This window comes from Pelodiscus sinensis, chromosome 3, assembly GCF_049634645.1.
Source record: "Pelodiscus sinensis isolate JC-2024 chromosome 3, ASM4963464v1, whole genome shotgun sequence".
Lineage (NCBI taxonomy): Eukaryota > Metazoa > Chordata > Testudines > Trionychidae > Pelodiscus > Pelodiscus sinensis.
In genome coordinates, this window is record NC_134713.1 from 85,395,354 (window position 1) to 85,418,966 (window position 23,613).

Genomic DNA, 23,613 nt, shown 5'->3' on the forward strand with positions numbered 1-23,613 from the left:
AGAAGCTGAAGTAATTTATTTCTTGGGCCAAAACCTTGCCCCTCTAATATTCTAAAACGAGCATCGTTACAACACAGCAAATATTCCATGCCATGCCATGCCAGGCACAGCAGTTCAGGAAGGATACAGCAATCAAAATCATACAACAAAGTAAGGGGCATGGTCTGATAATACTAGAAGACACGAGTGAGAGGATATAGCCGACCACAGTATAGTTCTCAAATATTTAACAGAGTACTATGAACGCTGCTTAGTGAACTATTAGTGTACTCCAATAGTTCAAATCCACTTACATACAAAAAGTTTGCATCTTGATTTCCTTCAGTGCATGTCAATGGATTTTTCTCTACCTGCATTGAAATGTCTGCGTGTTAATCCCTTTCTAATACAGGCAGTCCCCGGGTTACGTACAAGATAGGGACTGTAGAGGTTTGTTCTTAAGTTGAATCTGTATGTAAGTCGGAACTGGTGTCCAGATTCAGCCGCTGCTGAAACTGAACAGCGGCCGACTACAGGAAGCCGGAGGCAGAGTTGCTCTGCCCCGGGCTTCCTGGAATCAGCCGCTGATCAGTTTCAACAGGCTGAATCTGGACGCCAGTTCTTACATACAGATTCAACTTAAGAACCCCAGGCGTCCCCAAGTCAGCTGCTGCTGAAACTGATCAGCACTGATTCCAGGAAGCCGGGGGCAGAGCAACTCTGCCTCAGGCTTCCTGTAGTCAGCACTGGTCAGTTTCAGCAGCGGCTGACTTGGGGACGCCTGGGGTTCTTAAGTTGAATCTGTATGTAAGAACTGGCATCCAGATTCAGCCTGTTGAAACTGATCAGCGGCTGATTCCAGGAAGCCCGGGGCAGAGCAACTCTGCCTCAGGCTTCCTGTAGTCAGCACTGGTCAGTTTCAGCAGCGGCTGACTTGGGGACGCCTGGGGCAGAGCAGCTGTAGCCAGATAGGAATCCCCCTTGTAACATCCATTTTTGCTTGCCGGAGCATCCAGGGCACACAGAGCAGAAGACCCAGGCTGTGTGACCGTGAATGGCTGTAAACAGAGATACGCCAATTGCTGACCAAGAGGCTGCCAAGGAGTGCCCTTGACTGAAACCCATATTGATACGAACACACATCAATCCGCGGGGGGAGGAATCTCTCGCCCAGTAAAAAATGTCTAGTACTCACAATTTAGTTCTCTCTCTTGCAAGTGTAAATTAACTTGAAACTTGCTTGTAAGAACTGGCGCCACAAAACAGACCAGTACAATTCGGCATCTTAGATAAGAAAGAGGATACGGGCCCCCAGGGGTATAAAGATGGGTCCAGCAGCGCATTTTCTCTGAGTGTCAATCTACCATCTATCTGCTGGTCGGGTTAGGTGTTTGATCTCCCGAGATTCCAAAGGGGACGCCCACCTTGTATTCGTCTTTCCTAGGAATTGAGAGACCGGCCCTGGCCTGACACGCTGAAGTCGAGAGGCACAGAAAGGGGTAAAAATTGTACCTTTGTTAAGTATATATATACACATAGTGTTAGAGCTCTTTAAAGATTAAGCTGTCACTTGGTACCATTATTTCTATTTTCTATCTTTACCTTTTTCCTGTAACCATTTTTAAAATCATATTTATATTTGCTAGCATTTAAGAAATAGAGCAATAGCCATTGTAACCATATGCTTTTATAAGTCTTTTAATAAACCTGTAACTGTTTAAGCTTTAACCTGACTCCTTCAGTTGCTGTAACAGAACCAAGCACAATTTAAAAAAACTTCAGCCGGTCATAAAAGGGACAGACATAGGAAGAGCTTGGGAGTTTGGATCTGTGTCACTCCCAGGTGACAAGATCCGTTGGGGCACCTTTTCAGCCTTTCCTAGGCTGCCCGCTGCGAAGGAACTTTGTGTTCTAGCAGCTAAAATCTAAGGTGTAATAAGCTCTTCCTATATAATGGGGCGTCTGTTGGCCTGCTGGCCACCCTCTGCGATGGGACCCCGGTCCTAGCAGTAAAGACACGGACGTTAAACCTTTTCTCGGAAGCGCGCACACACACACACACACACACACACACACACACACACACACACACACACACAGCCCTGACCGTCGGCTGACAGCAGCTGGGGTGCTGCTGGGTTGATCCAGTAGCACCGCGTTGGCGCTACTGGACCAACCCAGCAGCACCCAAGCTGCTCTGCCCCAAGCGTCCAGATTCAGCCGCTGCTGAAACTGACCATCAGCGGCTGAATCAGGACTCCTGGGGCAGAGCAGCTGGGGTGCTGCCGGGTTGGTCCAGTAGCGCCCAGAGCGGCACTATGGGACCAACCGGCAGCGCCCCAGCTGCTCTACCACAGGCGTCCGGAGAAAAGCCTGGTCTGCTCGCGGGAGGGGGGGGGGGGAAGAGGGCACACTAGCTGCGCCCCCCCCCTCCTCTCCAGCAGACCAGGGAGACGCGGGCGGCAGACCGAGACGCACCGCGGTCCCGCCGCCCGGGTCCTCCGTGGCTTTGCTCCGCGTCTCCCTGGTCTGCTGGTCTCCAGCAGACCAGGGAGACTCAGAGCAAAGCCGCGGAGCACTGGGCTGTCCCGCTGCCCGCGAGCTCCGCGGCTTTGCTCAGAGTCTCCCTGGTCTGCTGGGCGGGGGGGGGGGTTCCAGCACACTAGGGAGACGCGGAGCAGCTTTTCTCGCCCCGGAGGACGTGGGCGGCGGGACCACGGCGCATCTGGGCATCCCGCCGCTCCCATCCTCTGGGGCGAGAAAAACCCCGTTCGTAACTGCAGATCCGACATAAGTCGGATCCGTGTAACTCAGGGACTGCCTGTACAGACTCTGTAAAGTTGTGGTTTTCATACTTTTTGTTTGTTTGTTTGTGGAACCCTACAATTTTTTGAACCCCATTGGAAATATTAGTCTGCAGACCCCCAGGAGCTCACAGGTTAAAAAACACTACTATAAAGACTTAAGCACTGTATTCTTGAGTGTCATATCTAACCACCCTCCAATCTTAGAAAGAGAAAAGATGCTTGTGTCACGCAGAGGAAGCAGGTTTGGAGTAATTCATGGCTGCAGATGTTTCCTGGGAGGAGTTTAGAGAAACCGTTTTAATATCTGATGACAGCAGTTGTGGTAACCATGTGGCCTTCCTGAGCACATCTACACAGCAGCTGGCTGTGTGTGAGCAGTCCAGTCTAAGATGACAGACTCATGATGCAGGGGGTTGGGAGTGTCATAACTCAGGTGGCTAGCCTTTCTTTGTTGGTACACAGAATCACAGAAGCCCAGTCGCCTGCACTCATGGCAGGACCAAGCACCATCTAAACCTTCCCTGACAGGTGTTTGTATAACCTGCTCTTAAAAGTTTCCAATGATAGAGATTTCCCAGCTTCTCTCAGTAGTTTATTCCAGTGTTTAACCCCCTGACAGGAAGTTTTTCCTAATGTCCAACCTAGGGATGTGAACAAGTCATCGAATAGTTGACTACCCGACAAGCCTAAACTTATCGGGTAGTCGAGTCGACTACTTGTACCCCACCCCTTGTTGCCTCTGATACAAAGGCAGCAAGTGAGGGGAACAGGAATCGGTGCTGGGAGGAAACTGGCTTAACAGCCGGTTCCCACCAGCACTGTCTCCACAGTGCCGCCTGTCCCGCACTGGCCCACCTGGCAACCCTATCAAGTTTCATCAACAGATTGCAAATGTAACCACCCCAGATCTGAACAAGTATGAAACCATAAAGCCAATACAAAGAACCTAAAAAGCATTTTTTTTAGTTTCATAGTTGTGAGTTTGACTCGTGAATTTTGAGCACATGATTTTGGAAATACTGAGTTAACTCACAAATACTATTTATGAGAAGTAAAAATGACAAAAATGCTACATAGAACACATTAAGTTGTACAACAGAAAAACCATGATTTTAACTATTCAAGCCCACAAAATTAATCAGGAAAGAAAGAGGAACTTTCTACAAATGAAGTGGCAGACTAAAACAATCCCTTAATATAATTAGTTAAATTACTCAAGTTTATATATAGTCTTTGAAAACCTGCATACGTAGACAACAGGTAACTTCGTAATTAAACCAACATTAAATCTCAACGTCCCAAGGACCTATAGATCAGTAAGCTATTTTCCATGTCTTTATTTTACTCAAGCAGATGATTTTTGAACATCAAAAGCAAACTCAGATCTCTAATCATCACCATTTCAACAAAACACTATCATGCTAAGCTATGGTAACAAATGTGGGGGATGAAATCCAACAATTATTTCTCTCTCTTTTTTTTTTGGAAATTTAAAAGTTTTAAAATGTTTCACAAGACTTTTCATACAAAAAAATAGATGTCTGGTTTAGTACTGTTAAAATTGGGCATTTTATCAACATGGTCTTCAATACCAACAAATGCAATCCAGGAATAGGGAAAGGAGGTCACACCTACACAATAAGAAAATGTATATGGGAAAGCAATGATTCTAAGGGGGGGGGGGGAGAGATTATGTGGTTATACTCAGCAAGCAATTCAATGAGTGTTCCCAGTGCCATACTACGGCAAAATGGCCTAGTATGAACCTGAGAAAACTTAAAGGAAGTAACAAAATGATTTTACCTCTGTGGATGGCATTAGCGTGATCAACAGTTTTGGGGGACTACATTTTCAAAAGTACATTGAAAAAACTAGAGACTACATAGAAGAGAGTTCCAAAAATTGTTCAAGGGTTGAAGAAAATGCCTTAACATGCCTGTTTAGTATGTCAAAAGAGAAGGTTGAGAGGTGACTAATTATAGTGGATAAGTACAGGCAGTCCCCGGGTTACGTACAAGATAGGGACTGTAGGTTTGTTCTTAAGTTGAATTTGTATGTAAGTCGGAACTGGTACATATTGTAGGGGAAACTGTAGCCAAACATTTCTCCAGAGCTCAGTTTTATTCTCCCACACCTCACTTCCCTCAGTCCTTTATTCTCAAGTTGAGGTGTCTGCCGAGAAAAGCCGCTCCGCGTCTCCCTGGTCTGCTGGGGGGGAGGTGCTAGCTTTGCGTCTCCCTTGTCTGCTGGGGGGAAGCAGCTAGTGCGGGGTTGCCTCACCCCGTTTGTAAGTAGGGATCCGATGCAAGTCGGATCCATGTAACCCAGGGACTGGGTTACATGAAGAAAATACCAGGAACTAGAGTAGCAGAGAAATGCATAACAAGTATCACAGACTTGAAGCTGAAGCCAGACAATTCAAACAGGAAAATGAGCTCACACTTAAAACTACAAATGGCAATGGTAGATTGTCTATCCCTTCTCGTCAACTGGAGGCCTTTCTGAAATATATGTTGTAGCCAAACAAGTTACGATTGAGTAAAGTTTAATACAAGGGTAAATGGGTGAAGTGACACGTAATGGACTGCAATATACAGGAGATCAGATTAGATTATCTATACTCTCTTCTGACCTTACATTTTAACAAGCTATAATCTGTTCTTTTTAAATGGCAAACCATGTACTATCTATGACTTCATTGGGGTGGGATAACCTTTGCCTGGGAAATAAATATAAAGTGATGACCAGAGAGAATTCATGAAGTGAATAAAAAAGGAAAGTTGTGAAAAAATAAAAGTTGACTAAGAATTAAGAGATCTGGTCATATACGGTCCAACTCTGGTCTCAAAATTGTGAGGGAGGACAGACACCATAAATGCTTTTCTATATTACTAGTTTTCCCTTTAAAAACTGCTCAAACTCACACAGACATTATATAATTGTGAATAATCCATGTTTTCCAATGCAGTGTGGTCCACACAGTTCTGAATGCAAAGAGATGAGATTTGTAAAAGACACCAAAAGACTGTCCCCACTGTAACTTTGAGGATCCCTGGACAAGAGAGGAAAAGAGCCGTTAAGGGACAGCATTGACTGAAATTTTGAAATAGAATACAGCCATTAAGTTACCAGAAAAAACATGACGTTCAATAATTAACATCAGATAAAAATAAATAAGTTGAATAAAATACAAGATTACTGCTCCAAAACAACTTCCCAGCTATGAAAGCAAGATATATTACACATCTATGGCAACAGTGTAAAAAACAAGGAAGTAGACAGCAGTGTTTATCAGCTTGTGGTGCAAGACTTGTAAGCAGGTCACACATGTGAGTCTGCAGGCTCGTTATCTTTTAGATTGAAAAACAGTTTAAAAAAATCCCTTAAAGGCACTAGAATGAAATGTAAGTGAAGTAAAGATACTCCCCCCTCACTCTGCTGCTTTGCAGCATTTTTCTTCTTGCTCTACCAGCACCACATTCAGCTAGAATACAATGAAATCCACTGCCTGGATGTCACAGCACAGTGCAAGATCAAGTGGGAGAGGAGCAAGTATAGGACTGGGAATCACTATTCAGAACCATCAACACCATGTTCCAAAACAGAATCACCCATAATGCCTTGTACCCTGTTTTGAACCATACACCACTCAACCAGCATCCCAAACTAGGCCACAATCTTATAATCCTTTGCATACACAACAGAATACATGGTGAGTTACATTAAGAAATCCTGATGGGGGGGGGGGGGGGGGGGGGAGAGAGAAGAAAGGGTGTCTCAAAGGAAAGAAGTTTTAAAATGCAGGAAATTTGGCATACACCACTAACAGCCTTTCTAAAAGCAGTGCAATTGTCCTGTTCAAGGGGAAAGGTCGTTTTTATGGTTATTTCGTATTTGATAATTTTGTTGTGATAAAGTCTAATGGTATTTGTTTGAGCTATACTAAGAAAACGAATGACTAATATTTTATACTCTATTTTACATTTCTTCCATAACCAAGAATGAAGCGATTAATGTAGTTGGTAAAATGACAAAACTATTTACACAGAAGTGGAAGAGGATCAGCAGAGCACAGAACACCTTGTAGTAATTTAATAATCACAACTGTGCATTTTATGAAACACTGCACTTAAACATGCCACTATTCTGTATCTATGTGCTGGCAAGATTAAACATGGCTGACTCAGCTTCTCATTTCAGCTAGCCACCTACAGTGGGTACAACTTTCCTTCAGTATGAAAAAGATAAATTAACCCAATTATGTATATTGTAAGAAGTTATCCTGGGCTAACACACAGGAAATAGCCTGAAACTGATAATGTACTAAAATTAGGGCTGTCAAGGGATTAAAAATTAATGGTGATTAATCACACTATTAAACAATAGAATACTATTTAAATATTTTGGGTGTTTTTTCTACATATTAAACATTAATTTCAACAACACAGAACAAAGCATGGTGTGCTCACTTCATTTTTATTATATACCTTCACAGTAAAAATAAAAGCAATAGTATCTTTCAATTCCCCTGATACAAGTACTATAGCTCAAATCTCCATTACGACAGTTGAACGTTCAAATCTAGACTTATGTACAAAAATATCTGCATTCAAAAACAAAACATTCCAAAATTTTAGAGCCCACAAATCTACTCAGCCCCATTTCTCGTTCAGCAAATCGTCACATTTGCAGGAAATAATGTTATGTTGCCTGCTTTTTCTTCCTTGTCACCTGAAAGCATGAACAGACATTTGCATAATAGCCCTGTTGTAGTTGGCATTGTAAGATATTTACATGCCAAATGTGATAAAGGTCATCCCTTCATGGTTCCATCACCATTCCAGAGAAAATGCTTCCATTCTGATTATGGGTTTTGCTCCATAACTAATCAGCGGATTGATGCATGTTTATGTTCATCATCTTAGTCACATTCCAGCCACAGGTGGTAGATTTTCTTCGTCAGTGCGTAGGGTGGAAGCGTTAAGCGCTGACTGCTGTCGTAAACTGGTTGTTAGCCAGCCTATGACAGATACCAGTGGGGTATTCACCGAGGCTACACATAAGGCTATCCTTAAGAGCAAATCTCACACTGTGCATGCAGTGATCATCTCCACTTCTACTTCTCTGAACAGAGGTATAGCCACCACTGATTTCTTTAATCTGGCCATCATCGGCTAGCTGGGTCTCACTCAAAGCAGTGATGTCAATATTGAACGTCAGGCAATGAGAGCTGCTCGGTGCTCAGGCCAGTCAGACTGATGCTTTCGAGGCCACTGCCACCTCGGAAGATGGCTTCCTGGAGGTTGGGACTGACTCTCAATGAACAAAAGACCAAGGTTCTCTTTCAGCCTGAACCAAGCATCACAGCGGAAAACTAAGCGCTGGCAAAATGTCAACAGCTTCTCCCATCTCGGAAGCTATCTGTCCAGCAATGCTGACATTGACAGTGAAATCTGCCATTGAATCTCCAGTGCCAGTGTGACTTATGGACATTTACGGAAGTGAGTCTTTGGAAACTGTGATATCAAGATGCAGACCAAGATCGACATCTACAATGCCGTAGTCATTCCAATGTTGCTATGTGGAACTGAAGCTGGTATCCTTATAGATGTCATATTAAAGATCTGGAGAAATTCCACCAAACGTACCCGAGAAGAATACTGGGCATCACATGGCATGATAGACAGACCAACATTAGTATCCTCACTGAGGTGGATTCCTGCAGCACTGAGGCAATAATTGCCCAGAGGCAGCTGCGGTGATCTGGTTAGGTGGTCAGGATACCTGACATGTTTGACTAAACAGATTTTCTATACTCAGCTGAGGACCGGGATGTGCAGAGGAACTGTGACAGATGTCCTTAAGAACACATTGGTATCGTGTGACATTGACACTGACACCTGAGAGTGGCAGGTGGAGGATCAGGTAACCTGGAGGACCACCATCAAGAACGGTGCCCCAACACTTTGAGATCAAGAATCATCTCCATGAAGATCAGAAAGCCCAATATAAGGAGCATGCCCAGGCACACATTAGCAGCGCCAATGGAAACAAAAAGCTCACATGTAGCCACTGCCATAGTGTTCCTTGCTACAACTGACCTAATTTCTTTGCACTCATCAGTTATACGTATCCAAGGGGAAATCTTACTCGTTTTGAGGACAGAGACAATGTGACCATCATTTAATTGTACTGTAGTGTCTAGGAAGTGGCTCTCTTGTGTGGACTGGTCTACGCTGAGGTTGATAGTGAGGTGGAAATTAGGTCACCCATATACATCATTATGTTAATTATATGTATTATAGTATGCTTTGCACTGTACAAACACGGGAGAGTGTCCTGTGCCACTTAATTTATATAGTCCATACAAGAGAGTGGAAAGGGAAACAAAGGCTCAGAAGTAAATTGACTTTCTTAAAATGTCACAGCAGGTCAGTGACAGCCAGGAACAAAACCCAGGTCTGAATCCCAATTCAATGCCACATTCATTAGAGTATAATGTGCAAAAGCGGTAACAAAAATCTGATTCCATCCTACGGTAAAACCCCAGAGGAAAATATTCAGATATTATAAGCCCTACGGACTTAAAACCAGATTGCACAGCTAATTCAGATCACCTAGAGAAGTCTGAAAACAGTGTTAATTTTAAAAGACTTTCCTGGTAAATCCAGGTTAACATGACTGATATGCATATTGTTTATCTACCTATTTTGCATTACTCTTACTGTACATACACATGGAGATTCAGGGAAAACTGTTCAGGGGAAGGAATATTGTCTGGAAGAGAAAGAACAGAAATTACAGAGCTCTTTCTAGAATGTCAAAGACCATTTAATTTCTCCCTACTATTCATAAAGCAGTTAAGATCTTCACAGTTCTGGCTTCTCTCATGTCATATTTGACATTACATATATAATGTCAGTTGACCCATTTGAAATGGGGTTTAAGATAATAAACTTTGAAGAACATACATATTAAGGCATATTGTTTTAATTTGTGAAGAAATGGTTTCCAACATGACTGGTTCATTTCCAGCAATACATGTGATAGCTACATGAGAAAAGTTTTAGGCCAAGCAGGCATTTCAGACTGAAATGGAAACATGTATGTTTGAAGTCCTACTAAGTCCTACCCAACAAGGTGTCATCACTCCATACCAAAACTGGGTAACAAAGACTTTAAATAATTTGTTTTCGGAACCAAATTGAAAAAAAAATACTATTTTTAGTACAGGATGCAATGCTGATATTCATAGGATCTCTCCCCTTTCTTTAAAAAAAAAAAAAAGTCAATAACTTCTTATAATCTCCAACTTATAAGAAGTCAGCATAGCAAGAAAAACCCAATGCCAAAAAAAAAAAAAAAAAAAAAAAAAAAACCAAGAAAAACCACCTGCACAAAGTCATGCTATTACACTTAGTGGTAACATTGGGGAAAACCCCAGCAATTTTGGTTTTAATGACATTCTAGAAGCTTTCAGAATCCATAAGCTTTGTAAGAAAGTTTCCAATTTGAAAGGAAGAACTTTTTGATAAAACAGTGCCCCACTCCCAAAATTAGATAGTTTTGCCCCCATATTTAGTATACCTCAGTACTCCCAGATTTTAGAATTTAGTATTGAGCAGCAACATCAACTCAGCACCAGAGGGATGGGCTTTCCACAAACAAACAAACATACTCTTGTTTTGGTTTGTTTTCTGGGGGGATGGAGAGGATATTAATCCCCAAAGTTTTCCAGTGTCAAGAAGCCGTTTACTACTCCCAAACTATTTTTCATTAACACCCCAAAAAAATCAGTATTGGAAATACATTAGTTAGGAGATTTTTAACAATCCCTCTAGTCTGACAGGCCTACAAACTTAGGCCAAATTTACACAAACTTGCCAGTATAGGTATGCCAGCTAAGATTTTAAAAATATTTTTATGCCAGCAAAAACCCTAGTGTAGCTATACCAACATAAAAGTGCTTTTGCTTATATACCTTATTTTGTTTAGAGAACCAATATTCGCTGTAGGAGGAAAATACCCCTGTCAGTCTAAGCGGCTGTACAAATTTAATACTAGAGACAGTCCACTATCTGATAAGCATAGGCTTATCCGGGATGCTGTGCCTATGCATTTTAAACATAGTAAAGAGCCCGGTGGTTCCTGGAGCTACCCCCGCTGTAGCTCTGCATTAGCATATCAACTAGTCAAGTTGACTTGTCAATCCCTCCCCCCCCCTTGCTGCCTCTATCTGATTTGGCGGGGGTGGGGAGAGGGTACTTCAAAGCCACAGCACTGCACAGCTGACCCCGGGCTCCAAGCAGCACTGTCCTTTTGAAATGCCATCACTGAGTTTCAAGGTGGCAGTGCTGCACAGAGCCCGGGGTCAGCGGGGCGAGTCCCCTGCTGAACCTCAGGCTCCATGAGGGCACTTCCAATTCAAAATGCACAAGAGGGGCTCTTGTGCATTTCAAAGCGGAAGCACCCACATTGAGCCCTGAGTCAGTAGGACTTCCCACTGGCCCTGGGCTGCACATGGAGTTCTGTGTTCCTCCTTTGAAATATAGAAGAGCCACAGCGGGACAATGGTGCAAGTGGGGACTGAAACAGTCCCTGGCTCATGCCAGTTCCCACTGCGGCGCTTCAGCTGGGCCTCCTTCTCCCCTGCCTGCCGACAGAGGCTGCTGCCATATTCGCAGTGGCCAGGGCTCTGACAAGGCTGGCTGCCATGAACAGGTACTGCTGGACCCACCATGCACTTCTGCATTTTAAATGTACTAAGAGCCCAGCAGCTCCTGGAGCTACCTTCACTGCAGCTCTGCAGAATGATCCTAATGACTAATCGTATAATCAACTGTATTGACTATACAATTAGCTAAGTAACTGAAAATCAACATCCTTAGTCTCATCTCCCATATGCACACACAGGGTTCTACCAAATTCATGTTCCATTTTGGTCAATTTCATGGTCATAGGACTTTAAAGATAGTCTATTTCTCAAATTGAGATATTTACATTGGAAAAGTTATCAACTCTTGCCACAAAACACAGCCTTCACCTGCCTGGGGCTTGCAGAGGGGAAGGGAGGAGAGGGGAGGGAAGTGAAGCAAGAAACGCTGCCCTCCCAAACTATGTCATGTTAAAGGGAGCACGGCTCTCTGGAGTCTCCAGTTCTGACATCATTGGCTTGGGAAGCCCCTTCCAGGGGCTCCTACTGTGCACCAGGTTCTAGCTGCTAAGCCCAGCTGGGTTGGGGAGATATGGGACTACTACTTCTGCGAAAGCTGCTCTTGGGACCAGATCAAACTCCTCTCTGGGAATGTCCCTGGATGCAAGACGCTCCATGGCTGCTCCATGCCTTCACCCATATATGGGGAGTAATAGGGGCCAGTAGCAGGGAAGGGGGGTGGAGCTTCCTGCAGCCAAGGGACACGCCCAGGAGATCTAACCCAGCTCTGGGGTGTGCTCATGCAGAAGAAGAGAGGAAGTTCTATCCCTTCCCAGCCCCAACAGAACTCGCAACTGGAGTCCAGCGCATAGTAAGAGCCCCACCTGGGCTATCGCCAGCCTTGACAGATTTCAGTTTCTGTGATCTGTTTTTGAAGGCCATGAATATGGTAGGATCTTAGGTATATGGTAGAGCCAGAGAGCAATTGCACACAGATACAGAAAGCAAATTACATACTGTAACAGCCAAAAATGCACCTAGAAATGGAAGATGTGTCAAACCTGTTTTTCAGATTAAAACGTAGTATAACTCAAGACAGACAGATATAATTATAACTATTTAGCTACTTAGGCTATAAATATAATTACAAAGTATGGCACTACATAATACACACATCTGAACTACTGAATTCCCACAACTGAGAATTCTACTGGAGGTCACACAAAAATCTTTTACAATTTTGCCTTGTGAGTTACTAATCATTACAGTACACTTTTATTATTATGATTACACTAAGGAAATACAAAGGATCCAGAATAACTTCAGTTACTCGCAGAAACAAAACAAGGATTTTGACTAGTAAAGATGTAAACCAGGGATGAGGGGAATGTGGGACATGTCTTTCGTCCTTCTCTGTCAAGGGATACTCACTTTACTTCTTGTGTGCAGCCCCTGACTGATTTCTGTGGGTCAGTAATCCCCCCAACCCAAAAAAGGTTTCTCATCCCTGTGTAAACTAACATCTTATATAAAAGTCTTAAGATACAGCACAAAGTTCAGCCTCATAATGAGCCAAAAATTTTGAACTATTTAATATTTAGCCTTTTTCCTAGAATTTAGTTTAACTGCTTCCCCCCCGCCCCACACACGTGTTTTCTTAATCTTTGCTTAGTTATTTTGAATACTTCTAGCACTCAGTCTTTTTTACTTACCTTGAAAATACTAAATGGCTTGAAAATATTTTAAAAAGTCACCTAAAGATCCAGGATGAGCGCCACAGTTGGCAATCTTACTCCTCAAGCACAGTGAAACCATAAGAATAAAGCTCATCTGTGCAGGAGACAATGTTCTCAGGCAAGCTATATGAGCCTATGCAATGAACTCCTACAGGACTATAGCAAAACTCACCCTTTCTATTCCAAGAGCAAGTCAGCAAAGCACTTTGATCCTGGCTTCCCTAACACACACAAGCATGTACATTCTATGTATTAACAAGCTGTACCAAAACTTACGTATTATACTCCATATGCAAACCTTGCCCTCAGGAAAAGATGTGACAACTAATCACAGATAGCATATCAGTCATATCGCAAGGTCTACACAAGCCGCCCGTTATTTCAAAATATTTTTCGAAATAATGGGCATGCTAGTTCGCCACCCCTGTAAGCCTCGTTGCACAAAGGTTAAGGGATGACTTGAAATAGTGCACTATTTTGAAATTTGGTACTGTGTACATGCAGCAAAGCTATTTTGAAATAGCTTAGAAATAAGATACGGAATTTGAAAAAAAATGAGGAAGAATGGCTCTTGCACAATAAGGGGTCTACACAGCTCCTTTTTGCGCAAAAGCGGTCCCTAATTAATTATGCAAATGAAGCGTGGCAATATGCTAATCTGCGCTTCATTTGCATAGGCTTTTGCACAAGAGAGGGGCAGTGTAGACATAGCCTTAGTGTGCTGATAAAAGGTGTTTAAATACTAAGCTGCTATGGGTGGTATAAGAACGAATATAAAGCACAATCATAGAATCACAGAATACAAGTCCAACCCCTGAACTCATGGCAGGACCAAGCACCATCTAGATCATCCTTGATAGATATCTATCCAACCTGTTCTTAAATATCTCCAGTGATGGAGATTCCACAAACTCCCTAGGCAATCTATTCCAGTATTTAACCACTCTAAAATTTCTTAATTCTCAGAATTGTTAAAGCAGCAGATGAGTTATATAATAGTAACCATTTTAACTGGGTGCTACAGCTATTCAACCAGTTTTTAGCAAAACACTACAGAGCTGACGCTGATTTCCTGGATTGCAACACAGTTTGAGATGGAAATCTAATAGGTGACGATTTAAAGAACTGAGGTCTTAAAACTCTCTTGTGGTAGTCTTAAACCTCCCTTCCTATATAAACTTTATCAGCTTTTTCTGTGTATGTTTGAGATGTCAACGTGTAGTTGACTAAAATCTTGTTGACTAAACCCACTCCCCCACCAGTCCCCCTTATCATATAATTATGACTATTTACCTACTTAGGCTACAAAGCTGAGCCAGTACCCATGTGGAGCTGGCTTTAAGCAGGCTCCCTATGAGCACTGAATCTGCATGCCTCCTCCCGCCCTCTCCTGTGCTGCTGCCTCTCAGTGGCAGCAGCATGGAGGATGACGGGAGCAGGCTGCAACTGATACACAAAGTGCCAACACTGTAGACCGACCTGTCCCCCCTTTGCTGCCTCCTTTTAAGCCAGCTGCCCCCAGTGCCACCTCCCTCTCCCCCCTCCACCCCCAATGCTGCTGCCTCTATCAGACACAGCAGTGTGTGTGGTGGGAGGCAAGGCTGCCGCTAAGCAACCTCTGTCCTCAATGGCCCGGGCTCGCTGCAGACAGAGATTGGTCTGTGGCGGCAGCAGCGGGGGGGGGGGGGGGGGGGGGGGGGGGGGGGGAGTCTTAAGTCAAATTTGCTCTGCAGTAGGCATTTACTTTGCATGCTGAACAAAACAGAACTTAAATTGCACCAATTAATTTGGAGAGGGATATAATTCAAAATTAACCAGTTGGTTAATAAGTTATACAGGGATCTGAACTTAGGATGGACTTGCTTATGGTTGGAAGAGCGTTGGATTCACTAGCACCAATACATCATTTAAACAAAAACTCACGGGTTACATTCTTGACCAACTCCATTTTAAATTTCTTTCCAAAAGTCAACTGATTGAAACGTCTGAAATCTAGCCTTTTTAACCTCTTTTTCAAGAAGATAAGAACATATGTCTTTTATAACTACAGTTATATGTAGTGAATAAAAAGAAGCAAAAGCTTAAGTGCTTCTGAAGACAAACGCAAAATAGTCTACAACACTTTTTATTGCTTTATGGTTCAAAATATTGTCAGGGAGGAGAAGAGCTAGAGCAGCAGCATATAATCTGAAGTTACATACAGGCAGTCCCCGGGTTACGTACAAGATACGGACTGTAGGTTTGTTCTTAAATTGAATCTGTATGTAAGTCAGAACTGGCGTCAGCCGCTGCTGAAACTGATCAGTTTCAACCGCGGCTGAATCTGGATGCCAGTTCTGACTTACATACAGATTCAACTTAAGAAACCCAGGCGTCCCCAAGTCAGCTGCTGCTGAAACTGATCAGCGGCTGATTCCAGGAAGCCCAGGGCAGAGCAACTCTGCCTCGGGCTTCCTGTAGTCAGCCGCTAGTCAGTTTCAGCAGCGGCTGACTTGGGGACGCCTGGGGCAGAGCAGCAGCACCCCAGCTGCTCTGCCCCAGGCGTCCTGATTCAGCCGCTGCTGAAACTGACCAGAACCGCTGGACCCCCCCCCAGCAGACCAGGGAGACCGGGAGAAGCTTTTCTCGCCCTGGAGGACACGGGTGGCGACCCGCCGCCCGTGAGCTCCGGGGCGAGAAAAGCCTCGTTCGTAAATGCGGACCGCGTAAGTTGGGGACTGCCTGTATAGCTACCTGTCTGAGGTCACTGTCAGAAATCACTAAAGACCCAAAGATTTCAGGAAAAAGAGATGAAGATTCTAGTAGATTTGGTGCTTTCTGGTATTTTAAGGAAAATTAGACCAAATGAAAGCTAGAGTTTTAGTCTACTTGCCTTGTTTGTGGGCAATGGTGGATTTACATGGGGTATCTAAAGGAATGACTTTCGTCAAAAATATTGCCAAGATATACTGGCATAAGAAATTTAGCAATACAATGAGACAGAAAATTTTGGTGCCCAAAGGCATCTCTTGGGCCTGATTTAAGACATCTTCAAAAAGAAGCATCTGCCTTATACAGCTCAGAGAAGCAGCAAATTTAAAGACCAGTGCCTAAGCCTACTTCTCTAGGTTAAAGTCTGAGTTATGTATTATTTGGTACATAAAACTAACAACCAGTTTACAATACATAAACCCCAAATTCTGCATGCAACTTTCAAAAGGGCATCATCTTTCTTTTCTTCCCCAACCATGGCTAGAGTATTTTAGAAACAAAGTAGAGATCCATAGCTCATTTCAGTAGTGGCTCTTTTCAAAGGATCTTCTAATCTAACATCTCCTTTTACCAAGTGATTTCATAGGCCGGTTGTTCATGAGAAAAACCAAGACCAACACCATAACGATGTCCTTCATAAGGGTCCACACAATGTGGTAACAGATAATCTGCTCCATATTTTCCATAGTGCTTTTATGTGTGTCTGAAATTTTCCCTAGCATTAGAGCCTCATGCACCAGTCTGGGTACCAGGCTCATTTTCTCATCCTGTTTATCACCAGCTAGACTGATTAAAAGGACTGCTTTTCACATGGACTCATTTGTCTCTAGAGCTTTAATGTTTGTGGTAGCCCTATGAGCAGGAGAAAAACACTCCACTTAAGTCTTAAGTAGTTTATACTAGCCTCTTGGATCTAAATCTTGCACTATAGTATCCACAAACATAATTAGCAAAGTGATCTGCCCGTCAAACTTCACCATCAAACTTCAACAACAGTGTAGCAGTTATTTTTCCTTGACATACAAAAGTAAAGCTTAAGTGTAACACCTGACTTGTTCTGCACTGAAGAGTATTTAGCAGGACTTTTTCTAATGCTATGATCACAGAGCTGGACTAAGAAATATTTCACAGTATAGCACATCTTCAGCAATTTTCCTGCATGCCTATGTGATATCATGAAGGATTACAACACCTACATAGGCATCTTGTTTTTATAATTTTTATGGCTCATTAAAATACTAGTTTCTTGTTTTCAGATGACACCTGTGAACACTAGCAGAACTTGTACTGGATGCAAAATGACAACAATTGATAAACTGCATTAGACACCCTTAATCAGAATTTACTGATTAAGGATGGATCCCTTTTCAATTAGTAAATATGAAATTTCACTTCTCTTTTATGGCAATCAGAAAAACTGGATTTTAAAATTAGACTAGGTAACATTTTAAACCATTCTGTTAAACTTTTTAGTCAAACTTACTTTTCAAGTAGCTATTTCCTAAAACAAGAGAAATCAGTGGTGTTCATATAATTCAGACACTACAATGTTTTCCCACACTTTCAAAAACCAAAGAGCTTCCTTTGGGAAAAGGGAACAAGCCATGCCTATCTGGAAACTATGCATTTCTACAGAAAAATCCAAAAAGTAATAGTTTCATAATGATACTTCCTCTTTTCTTATGTGTTCTGATAAACAGTGAAACAGTTAACTGCTGACCCTTAAATTATTAATTGACATCTGAATCAGCTCCCACAAATGAGTGAGTTTCTCTTAGCAACTGTTCCAGGCCTTTCCAGCAGAGTTCTCTTATGTTATCAGTACCCTGTTGTGAGCACCCTGATTAGTCAAGAGTGGGCACGTGAGCTTCCCCACTGCTAAGTCAAACCTGTGTTACTAGATCCTCACTGGTTCAGCACTCACCTGTGTCTGCGGGTGGCTATCCCATGGTTCTTTGTGCTGAGACACCAGGACTCAAAAATCAGTATTGTCAGAAAAACTTCTGTTCTTCAGGAACAGCAATGGAGCACTATCCAAATTTGAGTGTGGATTCTAGTCTAGGCTTCAAAGAACTTCCAAGCCTCAATTAAGGTGCCAAAGAAGCGCCTTAGCCAGACACGGTCACCACAGAGAAGCTAAATGAAGCCTTTGATTGGCCTCTACTACAGGAGAATGGGAGGAAAATACCCAAACTTGAACCATTCTCTGTACGGAACAAATCTGAGAAACTGTCCTAGATTAAGGCATCAATAGAAGTGATTTTGGAACAAACTGATGATATGAAAAGTAATAAGCCACCAGGACCAGTTGGTATTCATGCAATAGTTCTGAAGGAACCCACGTATGCAACTGCAGAACCACTAGCTGCGGTGTATTACCTATCGTTAAACCCCTGTATCAGGTAACTGGAAGATACTTAATTGATGCACATTTTTGAAAAATGCTCCAGAGGCCATTAGAGGACATCAGCGCAAGAATACGAAAGGCGCAACAAGCCTTTGCCATACTACGACCAGTCTGGGGTACAAGAGCCATTTCAACAAGAACCAAACTACAGGCAGTCCCCGGGTTATGTACAAGATAGGGACTGTAGGTTTGTTCTTAAGTTGAATTTGTATGTAAGTTGGAACTGGTACATATTGTAGGGGAAACTCTAGCCAAACATTTTTTTTAGTTTTGGATAGCATAGGGAAAGGTTAACTCCCCTCTAATGTTTGTTTTGCTGTCTGTTCCCCTGTTCAGAAGATTTCACATCTATTTCTGTCCCTGTGACAAACTCAGGACTAAAGGAGTAACTCATCAAATACCAAACAGCTCTGCACCATGCTTTGAGCTAATAGCTTTATTTCCACACACCACCCAGGGTTCTAGGAGGAGGGTCCTTTTTTTTGCTAACACAATGAGGCCAGCACTTTGTTTGTTTTGGTGGAGTCCTTGTTTGCCCAGGGAGCCCAGCATGTATAGGGGGAGGAGGGGCGGAGAGGCTGCTTTCGTCTGCTGTTCGGCAGCCTGTTGCTCAGGGGAGGGGGCAGCCTGTTGCTGGCAGGAGGGGAGGGGGGAGGCGTGCAGGATGCGAGGCCGCGGAGGGGGGGGGGGCAGCGGGCGTGGGGAGGCACTTTTCCTCTGCCCGGCAGCTCTGCGGGATCCCTGTCCCTGTGGCCAGCTGCTGCAGGCAGAGGCCAGTTGGAGCCGGCCGAAGAGGAGGAGGAGGTGGATTCTAGGACCCAGGTGAGCGAGCCCCGGGGACGCTGCTGCGCCGGGAGCCCAGCATGTATAGAGGGGAGGAGGGGCAGAGAGGCTGCTTTTGTGTGTTCGGCAGCCTGTTGCTCAGGGGAGGGGGCAGCCTGTTGCTGGCAGGAGGGTGGGGGGGGGCAGCGGGCGTGGGGAGGCACTTTTCCTCTGCTCGGCAGCTCTGTGGGACCCCAGTCGGAGCCGGCCCGAGGAGAAGGAGGATCCTAGGACGCAGGTGAGCGAGCCCCGGGAATGCTGCTGCGCATGTGCGGGAGTTGCCTCACCCCGTTTGTATCTAGGGATCCGACGTAAGTCGGATCCACGTAAGTCGGGGACTGCCTGTACACATTTTCACTTCTAATGTGAAATCAGTGCTGCTGTATAGCTCAGAGGCATGGCGCGTTGTCCAGAGCAACACTAAGAGAATTCAGACGTTTGTCAATAAATGCCTTAGGACACATTCTCCAGCTAAACTGGTATGACAGTGCGCCAAACAAAACCTCGTGGACTAAAACAAATCAGACACCAACGGAGGTCCAGATTAAGAAGAGAAAATGGTGATGGGCAGGCCACATCATGTGTAAGGCTGTGAGGAATGTATCATGAGACAAGCATTAGAATGGAATACAAAGGGAAAGAGGAAAAGGGGACATCCCAAACAAACAAACATGGGGATGAAGCTTCCTGGATGAAGTAAAAGCAGCTGGCTTAATGTGGGATCAAATCAAGACTATCGCTAAGGATCGCAAGAGATGGAGAATGACCGTGGAGGCCCTATGCTCCATTAGAAGACCAAAGGACAAATGATGATGAAGCTTGCTTTAGCCAATTTGCCTGGAAATTAATAGTAAAAAATAGAAATATCAGACAAACAGATTAACATCATTTGTTGAGGAAGAGTCAACATGACTTGTGAAAGGAAATCATGTCTCGATCTAGCGGAATTCTTTGAGAGTGTCGACAAAGGTGATCCAGGGCATTATTGTATCAACGGTTTTCTGAAAGTTCAAGTCCAAGGCCCTTCAACCAAAGGCTCTTAAGTGAAATAAGCTGGCATAAGATAAGAGGGAAGGTCCTCTCATGGATCAATAGCTGATTAAAAGACAGAAATAGGGTAGAAATTAATGGGTAGTATTCAGAATGGAGAGAGAAGTAGTAGTGTCCATCTGGGGTCTGTACTGGAACCAGTGCTATCCAACATTGTTAAATGATCTGGAGAAAGGGGTAAACAGTGAGGCTGAAAAATTTGTAGGTGATACAAAATTAGTCAAGATAGTTAAGTCCAAAGCAGGCTATGAAAAGTTGCAAAGGGTTTTCCCCAAAGTGAGTGGCGGGACAACAACATGGCAGATGAAATACAATGCTGATAAATGCAAAGTAATGCACATTGGAAAAAATAATCCCAACTATAAGTATACAATAATGGGATCTAAATTAGCTGTTACCATGTGAGAAAGATCTTTGGAAACATCTGCTTAATTTGCAGCAGTTGCCAAAAAACTGACAATGTTAGAAACCATTAAGAAAGGGATAAATAAGACGACAAATCACCAATGTCACTACAGGCAGTCCCCGAGTTACGCGGATCTGACTTATGTCAGATCCGTACTTATGAACCGGGCTTTTCTCGCCCCGGAGGATGCGGGCAGCGGGACCGCCCAGACGCACTGAGGTCCCACCGCCCTCGTCCTCCGGGGTGAGAAAAGCTGCTCCTCATCTCCCTGGTCTGCTGGGGGGCGGGGGAGGCCACCCCCAGCAGACCAGGGAGACGCGGAGCAAAGCCGCGGAGGACTCTGGCGGCGGGACCGCGGCGCGTCTCAGTCCCGCCACCCGCGTCTCCATGGTCTGCTAGTGCGCCCCCCCCACCCCCGAGCAGACCAGGCTTTTCTCGGGACTCCTGGGGCAGAGCAGCTGGGGCGCTGCCGGTTGGTCCCGCAGCACCGCTCCTTGGCGCTACTGGACCAACCTGGCAGCACCCCAGCTGCTCTGCCCCAGGAGTCCTGATTCAGCTGCTGATGATCAGTTTCAGCAGCGGCTGAATCAGGACGCCTGGGGCAGAGCAGCTGGGGTGCTGTTGGGTTGCTCCAGTAGCGCCGAGGAGCGGCACTGCGGGACCAACTCAGCAGCACCCCAGCTGCTCTGCCCCAGGCGTCCCCAAGTCAGCCGCTGCTGAAACTGACCAGCGCTGACTACAGGAAGCCCGAGGCAGAGTTGCTCTGCCCCGTGGTTCCTGGAATCAGCCGCTGATCAGTTTCAGCAGCAGCTGACTTGGGGACACCTGGGGTAGAGCACCTGGGGTGCTGCCGGGTTGGTCCCTGCAGCGCTGAGGTGCGGTGCTGCGGAGTCCTACCCAGCAGTGCCCCAGCTGCTCTGTCCCAGGTGTCCAGATTCAGCTGCTGTTGAAACTGATCAGCAGCTGATTCCAGGAAGCCCGGGGCAGAGAAACTCTGCCTCGGGCTTCCTGTAGTCAGCCGCTGGTCAGTTTCAGCAGTGGCTGAATCTGGATGCCAGTTCCGACTTAAGTACAAATTCGACTTAAGTACAAACCTACAGTCCCTATCTTGTACGTAACCCGGGGACTGTCTGTATATAAATTCCTGGTATGCCCACACTTTAAATACTGCATTCAGCTCCGGTTGCCCATTCTCCAAAAAAATTAGAAATGGAAAAAAGGTACACAGAAGGGCTATAAGAATGATCAGGATATGGAACAGTTTCCAGATAAGGAGAGACTCGGAAACAGGGAGTGTCATCTTTTTCAAGGTTTAAAAAAAAAAAAAAAAAAAAGGGTGGGAAGAAATGACTGACGTCTATAAATGAGGAATAGAAAGTGAATGAATGGAAAAGTTTTATTTACCTCTTCACATAACACAAATTAGTATGTTTTTACATAGTTAATCTCTGGAACTCATTACCACAAGATGTTGTGAAGGCCAGAAGTGTAATGAAGTTCAAAGAAGAATCAGATAAAATCATGGAGAAGTCTCTCAACAATGGCTACTTGCCAACATCATGGGGAGGTGCAACCTCAAGTTCTGGGTGTTCCCAAATCTCCGATTGTCAGATGCTGGGCATGGACACCAGACAATGGACCATTCAGTAATAGCTCTGAAGCACTAGCCATTGTCAGAAAAAAGAATATGGGGCTAGCTGGACCATTGGTCAAACATATTATGGTTATTCTTACATTCTCTTCCACCTTTCAGTCCCAGATGTGACTTTTGAATCCTGACAGGAGTAAAATCTGAACTTCTGGAAATGTTGCACTAGAATACTAACTCAAGGATTTGCTAAATGCTGCACTTAGTCTGTTTTATGAGGGTCACCCAAAGACACGTCAATTTTTCATCTCTTTCAAGCAAGAGATAACCCCCCCCCCTCTCTATTTTTAATTATATATAGTTTTACATTTTGTATCTTTCTAATAAATCAAAACTATGCACCATCATGAGGACATTAAGGATGTTGGTTCACTTTTACTATTTCCAGAATAATGAAAACTGTCAATTTTATATATTCTAATAAGCAATTTTTAGTCTCTCCCCCCCGCCCCTTCTGCAAGTTTGAAGACAATACTAAAATTTGGAGAGCACTGCTTTCCCATCCATCTCAACCTCTCCTTTGCTTGTGTTCTTCTATTCAGTTCTGTATCATTTCTAAGTTTAAAAGATGCATTACCACAGTCTTTAGTCTCCACTTCTTCCAGTGGAGTTGTAACTTTTTCAAGCTAATTTTGGACTGAATTAATGTCTGATAACACTAATTTATAACTATCTCTTGCCACATTAATGGGAACAACTATAGCCCATCTCAGAAAAGAGAAAACCTGTTACAAATGTTCCCCATTTTAAGTCAATTAACAGGCCACTAATACCTCACCAGAAGGTATTTGTAAAAGCTCCAAGAGGGCTCAAACTACACTTTTTGCACCTGCACAGAATAGGAAGTGATTGCCATGTCCCTTGGTATAGTATTTAATTTTTTATTTTATGTTTTTACTGGGTATTGGGACAAAGATTTCTGGAGTGCAGTGTTAATACAGCACTCCAAATGCATTATAATACAGTTAATACAGCAATCCACATATGACACGAGCATTGATATGCTTCGTTATCTTCATTCAGAGAAGCAAGGTGATGCAATTTGTGACAAGGCAATGCAAGTTGTCACTTTAGTCCATTAACTTACATACCCCCCCTCCCCAAGATGGTGTGCAGAAACGTAGTATTACAACAGCTGGAAAGAGTTCATGTGTCACCACTGTAATCTCTTCAACTGATTTACTGTCCTAACATTCATGTCACTAAGTACAAAAGTACAAACTACTCACCAAATAAATTGCTTGAATGTCCTTGTTTAGATATGGGTTTCAGTTCATTTAATCCCCAAGAGTAACGCTTATAATTATCCCAGGAATGTTTCATCATCTGGAGGGAAATGAAAGCAGGGATTATA

General features: G+C 43.9%; 1 protein-coding gene across 1 annotated transcript in view; it reads right to left on the bottom strand.

Annotated features, from left to right (window-relative positions):
- The window catches only part of MAN1A1 (mannosidase alpha class 1A member 1), a 186,755-nt gene that overhangs the window by 117,480 nt on the left and 45,662 nt on the right, over positions 1 to 23,613 (bottom strand). The window contains exon 2 of the mRNA XM_006123079.3: positions 23,489 to 23,585. Coding sequence (XP_006123141.2) covers positions 23,489 to 23,585 — 97 coding nt within the window. The remainder of the gene's footprint in view (positions 1 to 23,488; positions 23,586 to 23,613) is intronic.